Here is a 7803-nt window from a genome sequence, read left to right as displayed (position 1 = left end):
AAAAGACTATTGTCTATAAAGTATACAATGTAGAGAAAAAAAAAGATTTGAACACCTGGAGGAAAGCACCATCGAAAAGTGTCTTGGTGCGACTATGAAAGATATCTAACTAGAGGCGGTAAATTCGCCACAATAGAAGCAAGGTTCGAGTCAACGGAGCGTGCAAGGGAGTACTCGACTCGAACCTTGCAAAGTGGAAATATTTTATTTTTACCTTTATATCTAGGACGTAGAACCTCCCGGATAAAAAATTAAAAATATCCCCCCAGAAGTAGAGGTAGGCTGGATTGTAGCCACACTTCTATACAAGATGGGGGAAAGATACAATTGATCGAAATTGCAAGAGGCGGGCCTACAATTCCAGTCTGTTATATATTTTGAGTATTGTTATCACTAGCGATATCAATATATAACTTTGTATTTTGTATTTTATGTGTAGATGTATATATATAGATGTACATGTAATATGTACACACATATATATACACATATGTACATGCACTAGCACTATGACCCGGCAACGACGGGTCATAATGCTAGTATATGTATATATGTAAGTCTATGTGTGTGCCTTTGTGTTTCTCCCTCATCACTGCTTCACAACTGATGTTCGTTTATTTGGAGCCCCATAACTTACTGGTTTCATAAGAACAAACTGATAGAATAAGTACCAGGCTTATCAAAATAAGTCGGTTCCACTGAACAGCTGTCACTCTGGACCAGCCAATTCCTTGTAAAAGAGTTTGATAGGTAACTCAGTGTATGTGTGTGTGTGTGTGTTGGGAATGAATATAGATGAGAACCTTCCTGTGACTGCCCGAGTGAAGCGAAGGTGATGTCGACACTCTGCGAGATTGTCCTGTGCTTTTGATAATGCTGGAATCAAAAATACTCTTTGCTCAACCAGGCCATAAAAATTCCACCTTTAGGCGAAACTTATAACCTAATCAATATTAATTTGGCACCGTATGTATACATATATTCATATGTATAGACACATACAAGTAAGGGTGGTTAGAAATTTGCTTCCCAACCACAAGGTGGTGGGTTCAGTTTCATTGTGTGACACTTTGGTCAAGAGTCTTCTGCTACAGCCATGGGCTGACCAAAGCTTAGTGAGTGGATTTGGTAGATAGAAACTGGAAGAAGCTTATAGTATATATACATACATATATATATTTCTTTACTACCCACAAGGGGCTAAACACAGAGGGGACAAACAAGGACAGACAAAGGAAATAAGTCGATTACATCGACCCAGTGCGAAACTGGTACTTTATTTATCGACCCCGAGAGGATGAAAGGTTAAGTCGACCTCGGCAGAATGTGTCGAATATGTGTGGTGTATATATATATATATATATATATATATATATGTATATTACTTGTGTGTGTTTGTCCCCCACCATCACTTGACAACTGGCGTTGGTGTGTTTACGTCCCCTTACCTTAGCAGTTCAGAAAAATATCGATAGAATAAGTACAAGGCTTTAAAAAGAGTACTGGGGTCGATCCATTCGACTAAAAATCCTTTAAGGCGGTGCCCCAGCATATACATATATATATATATATATATATATATATATTATATATATATATATATATATATCGATATATATATTATAATATATATATATTATATATATATATATTTAGAACAATATTACTTAGAAATGGATGCGTGCGTTCCGTCATATAATAAATTAATAAATAAATAAAACATATGCATATATACATACATATATGTACGTATCTACCTCTACATGTATATATACATGCATATATGGGTAAAGGACACCAAAAAAACAACGTCGAACACAATGAGAAACGAAAACATAAACACAAGACCAAGGAAATGGACATTTTTCTTAAACAATGAAAAAATAGAGTACAGGACATACAAAACAAGGAAAATTACCCTTCTTCAGTCGCCTTTGTTTCATCTACTCCACGTTTCGAAGGTCAAGGCGATACATGACTTTAATGAAACAATCCTTCCCGCGAAAATCAAATTAAATAAAATTTGAGATTTTTTGCGGAGGGGTAAAAATGATAACAAAAACAGGACAGTAACGACAGTACAAAATATAAACAGTAAAAGACAGGACAAGGAGAATAACATTAACAAACAAGAAGGGCTGTTAAGCCGAACGAGATAAAATTTTTTACGAACGCTATTTTTTGAGAACGGCAAAGAGCAACAGAAAGTGCCGACTCTACTTGAAGGTAGCCAGGACAGAAAGACAGTAGCAGAGTTCTCGTCGCGGGTCAACGACGGGAGGGAGGAGGAGGAGTAAGAGAAAGGGAGATAAAAAAAAGGGAATGGTTTTAGAGAAAAGAATGAAGAATGAGAGAGAGAGAGAGGGAGAGGCAGTAAGGTAGAAGAAAAGGAAAGCCAAAAGAATGAAGGCTGAGAAAGGGACAGGAGAGAAAGGTTAAGAGTGCGCATCATTATTAATATTAGAACAATCTTACTTAGAAATGGATGCGTGCGTTCCGTCATATAGTAAATAAATAAATAAAACATATGCATATATACACCATATATGTACGTACCTACCTCTACATGTATATATATATATATAATATTATATATATATAATATAATATATATAATATATAATATATATATATATATATACGCGCTGGTGTATATGTATTTATGCTGTTTATGGGACCACTATTATCTAGTTATCATAGCTGAATCTACAGGGGTAATAGGGAGGAAGTTTCAGGCATGGAAGCTAAACCTAGAATAAAGAAGCCTCAGGGTACACAGTCGGCTGGTCTGAAGTATAAGGAAACTATGTATAAACAACTCACTGGACACGAAAAGAAGAGGCTGGGCTGAATAAAATATTCAAATTATGCAACAGAAACATATCTAGACTAAAATCGTTACCTAGAGGATATAACGTATGTATATCATTGAAAATTCAGGTGCTGCAGTGGTCGTCTTGGGTAAAATTCTTTTGTAGATGAAGTAGGCTAAAAACTCAGTATACTTTAGATCTAAACGAGACGCAAGAGTGACATATGCGCGTATATATGCTTACATGTATACAAATATTCAAAGGTGCGCGCGCACACACACACACACACACACATTAAGATAATGAACGCTACATTAGGGATGGTAAACTCACAAGCAGGAGTGGACGCAAGGCTTTGATTATGGTGTTATTTAATAACGGCTGATATGGAACAAAACCAAGTAGAAAATGTTTGTAGGTATTGTGGAATCCTCTACGTTTGTAATTCTCGAATCTTTGATGTATTTCGTCATTTACCCCTTGCTCCTTCTCAAAAAATAAAAAAAATAATCATTATATAGAAATCCCAGGTCATAGCCAAACCGCTATTTTTGAGATAGCGTGTTAGCACTAGTCTAAATTAAAATAGCTTTTACTTCTACTCAATCAGAGTTATAAATTTGTAATAAAATAATTAACTGGAAATATTTGTTTGCTTTAACAAAATCTCAAAACGCAAGCTCTCTGCAATCAGGTATTGCAGCCAAATTTTCAGATCTTCTCTAGGAAGATATTAAAATCAGAAACATAATGATTAAACAATTATACTACACACTGAAAGACATTTAGTCCACCACGTCACAACCTTACTTTTACTATAACAAATAATCATCATTAGTTTACTTGGTCTTTTATCAAGCAAAGTCTGTTATTAACCTAATTATTAGGCTGGTAAGTGCATTTGGCTATTATGGCATTGGTAAACCCGCTGCTATAATAAAACAGCACCGCTATCCAGCCAATGAGGGCGCCTTAACCTGGTCATTCAATCTGCTTGAAAGAGCAGTTATTGTCCTTCAAGTTACGCACCCGGTAACTCAAAAGGAAGAAACGACACGTTGGGTTATATAAACATAAATACTTTATGTCTGGGCATGCATACGTGTGTGTGTGTATGTGTGTGTGTTTGAATATATATATGTATATATATATATATGTATATATAATATATATATATATATATTATATCATATAATCATATATATATATATATATTGGTGATTTTCTTTCTCATCTTCCTTCCTTGGACCTTTCCTTTTTCTATGTTTCTGACGAAGAGCTCCGCTCGAAACGTTAAATCCTCCTTCTTCTTTCCTTTCCTGAGCGTCCAATAACACTATACTTGTTCCGCGTCCTCGCGTTGTTGTTTTCTCTTGTTCATGTTTGGAGTAACTATATATATAGTAGAATAATAATAATAAAATAATAACAATAATAATAATAATTAATATGGTAATAATAATAAGGATTCTTGATAGAATCAGGTACTGAAAAGAATATGCACTAGGAAGGGTTGGATAGACCTGTGGTCACTACCTATGGTCGATTAAATATCCAGTAGGATATTCAGGTTGCGCACACAGAGAAAAGCATTCTTCTATTAAAAAATGCGTAAGAAACAGCTGTAATGAGCTGACATTTATTTGTTGCCTGTTTTTATTCATTTGTGTGTATATATATATATATATGCATATACACGCACATGCATATATATATCTACACACACACACACACACCAACACACCATATATATATATATAATGTATATATGTATGTATATATACACATACTTACACACACACAAACAACACACACACATTATATAATATACTCAACACACACGCACATATATATATTGTAATATATATATCGGGCCGACCATGCCTTGTGAGTGGATTGGTAGACGGAAACTGAAAGAAGCCTGTCGTATATAGTATATATATTATACTGTGGTGTGGTGTGTATGTGTTTGTGTGTGTCTTGTTTGTCCCCCTAACATTGCTTGACAACCGATGCTGGTGTGTTTACATCCCCGTCACTTAGCGGTTCGGCAAAAGAGACCGAGAGAATAAGTACTGGGCTTACTAAGAATAAGTCCCGGGGTCGATTTGCTCGACTAAAGGCGGTGCTCCAGCATGGCCGCAGTCAAATGACTGAAACAAGAAAAGAGTAAAAGAGTATATATATATATATATATATATATTATATATATATATATATACATACATACGACGGGGTTGCTGAAAACTTCCTGGCTTTGGGTAAAATAAAATACAGAAGGATTAATTAATTATGATTTTATTGAACATATTCCCCTCTGAGATTCACACACTTATTGCAACTGTCCTTCAGTTTTTCTAAGTCCTGTTAAAGAACTCGGAGGTTAGACATCCAACCGGACCTTTCACGATAACCCTTAAAGCCAGGAACTTTTCAGCATGTGTGTGTGTGTGTGTGTGTGTGTCATTGTTCCCCTCCTCACCGTGTTGATGGTCATTATATATAATTCCTTTATTGCAGTAAATTCAGCTTACCGTTGTTTTCAGTAATCATCATGGGTACATTACTGATAGGTTTACTCAAAATTGATCTATTGATCAACTGAGTAAATTGACCGACCTAAGAAAATTAATGCTACTTTCGTCAGATCCATTTCCGGAATATATATATATATATATATATATATATATATATATATATATATATATATAGATATAATATATATATCAAAATAAGCAACAAAGATATCCAGACGTAATGCAGTACGATCGTTTCATGCGACTCCATTTAATTGAACAATGCAATCATTTCATTACATCAATTTAAAATGTAGAGCAATCTTCAGCTGCACAAAGACATAGAATGTAATTAAATTAGAAGGACACATTAGTATAATTTTACCTAAAATCTCCATATATATATATAAATGTGACTGCGTGTGTACCGTTGGCGATTTTTTTCCTTCCGTCTTCCCTTCTCTGGATCTTTCCTTTTCCTATGTTTCTGATGAAGAGCTCCGCTCGAAACGTAAAACCCTCCTTCTTCCCTTCCTTCCTGAGCGTCCATAATACTATATTTGTTCCACGTCTCGCGTTGTTGTGTTTTCTCTTTATGTTTTCATGTTTGGATTAACTTTATATATATATATATATATATATATATATATATATATATATATATATAATATATAATATATATATATATATATAATATATATATACACACACACATATGTATACATGCAAAAGAAAGAACGCAATGATAGAACGATAAAATAGTATGTTATTTATTAATAGATCATAACTTACACAGTGTACAAAAGACAGGGAAAATTAAGAGGAAGAGGTAAGGTGTTATATTTTTATTATAAAATAGACTGAATGCATCAAAGAACTATTGATACAAAGCTTGGACAGATTTGTTAAATGATTTTCTTCTCACCTAAAGGGCTTTGGCGGTTTAATCTGAGAACTGTCAATTGTTTCATAGAATGTTGAAAACGGTTACTGTAAATGATATACATTAAATATCTTTGAGAGAAGAATATTTTCTTCGCAAATATATTTACTGGTATTTGTTACTTGGAAGAATGGATATATGATATGGCGGTCAATGTCGCTTTTTTCGGTAATTATTTTTGATGTATGAATAGACCATCAGAGTAATGCTGTTGACCAAAAATGCTCGGATCGATACGGCAACCCATCCTTTAAAGAATAGAGGAATGCCTCCTTCTCTATATGTAGCTTTGGTACAATGCCAGCTATTTCTGTAAAGTTTCTTGTGACAGTCTGCTTGAATACGGTTTTTGATCACATCTATTGGCAATATCATTAACCAACTTATTACTCCAGTTAAACCTCCCGATATGAAGTTCAAAACATCTCCAGATACTTTTGGGTAATGATTCTTCCATCTATAGCAGAAATACTCGTACGATAAACTATAGACACCACATGACGGAATATCGCGTATGTTATGAATAAGGAAACCTCGATAACATCCCATTAAGCCGTTTTTTCTGACAATATCAAAAAGTGCTTCGAGGGGTCCTTTGTAATATTTAAGCCCCGGTGCATTCCCGACTTGTGACTGTAAGACAACTTTAGTTAATTCAAAAGGGCAACCAGGTATTGTCTGAGCTAACCCTCCAGCACAGCCAGCAAGATATATATTGAAATAGTTAGGCTTGAACTTTGACATTAAACTGCTGGTGGCGTTTGCTTTCTCATCAAGAAAAGTGAGTACGTTTCCGTAAACCCCGAAGTAAACGGCATTTAATAAACCATATGACACAAAGGGCGAGAGAAATCCACGAAAATGTCCATTTATCATTCCTTCTTTGTTCATTATAACGAAAGCTTCCGACATTTTCTTAGTTGTACTAGGAATCAAATTCCCCAACATATCGACTTCACTTACTTGTAATTTCACTTTTAAGGTATCCAGAGGGTGACCTACACATAGTCCTGACCAACCAGCTATTCCCCCGGCAGCAAAATCTTGTATTGGGCCAAAAGTTGTTGCCATGATTCCAGAAAGCAGAGAAACCAAGAAAGGTTTTGGTTTCTTTGTCTACAGCAAACTCAAAAGACATTCATTAAATCTTTGGTCAACAGACCAATTATTGCATTTTTGTTTTTTCTTCTGCTTCGCTTCCATGACGTCAACAATGAAGTTAACATGTCATTTGTTATCGTGTCTTTTATTCTTTAACTTATTTTGCTGCTTTCATTCATTGGACTTCGGCTATGCCGAGGCATCATATTTGAGTCGACAACCTTAATCAATCCCTTTACTAATTAAAAAAAAAGACTGCAGCTTATTGAGTTCAGAGAGATAAAAGGTTGAGTCAACCTTGACCGGAATTTGAACTCGGGTGTAAATGTATTTATTTAGATATTCTATCGATTCTGGATACATCGAGGCGAAAGGAAACCAGACGGTCAAGCGCTTTATTAACCATTTAGAACAGTTCCATCGTGTCTAA

The 7803-nt window shown here is 34.9% G+C and overlaps 1 protein-coding gene across 1 annotated transcript; it reads right to left on the bottom strand.

Annotated features, from left to right (window-relative positions):
- Nucleotides 1-6175: 6175 nt before the first annotated feature.
- On the bottom strand, nucleotides 6176-7507 carry LOC115220620 (solute carrier family 25 member 45-like). Its single transcript, XM_029790766.2, has one exon. The coding sequence runs from the start codon at nucleotides 7341-7343 to the stop codon at nucleotides 6423-6425; it is 921 nt and encodes a 306-aa protein (XP_029646626.1). The 5' UTR covers nucleotides 7344-7507; the 3' UTR covers nucleotides 6176-6422.
- Nucleotides 7508-7803: the final 296 nt, after the last annotated feature.

The sequence above is a fragment of the Octopus sinensis genome, linkage group LG16 (genome assembly GCF_006345805.1).
Source record: "Octopus sinensis linkage group LG16, ASM634580v1, whole genome shotgun sequence".
NCBI classification, from domain to species: domain Eukaryota; kingdom Metazoa; phylum Mollusca; class Cephalopoda; order Octopoda; family Octopodidae; genus Octopus; species Octopus sinensis.
This window is presented reverse-complemented; position numbering and strand designations above follow the sequence as displayed.

Coding starts and splice junctions, on each gene's coding strand:
- LOC115220620 (XM_029790766.2), bottom strand. CDS start 7,343: ATGGCAACAACTTTTGGCCCAATACAAGATTTTGCTGCCGGGGGAATA.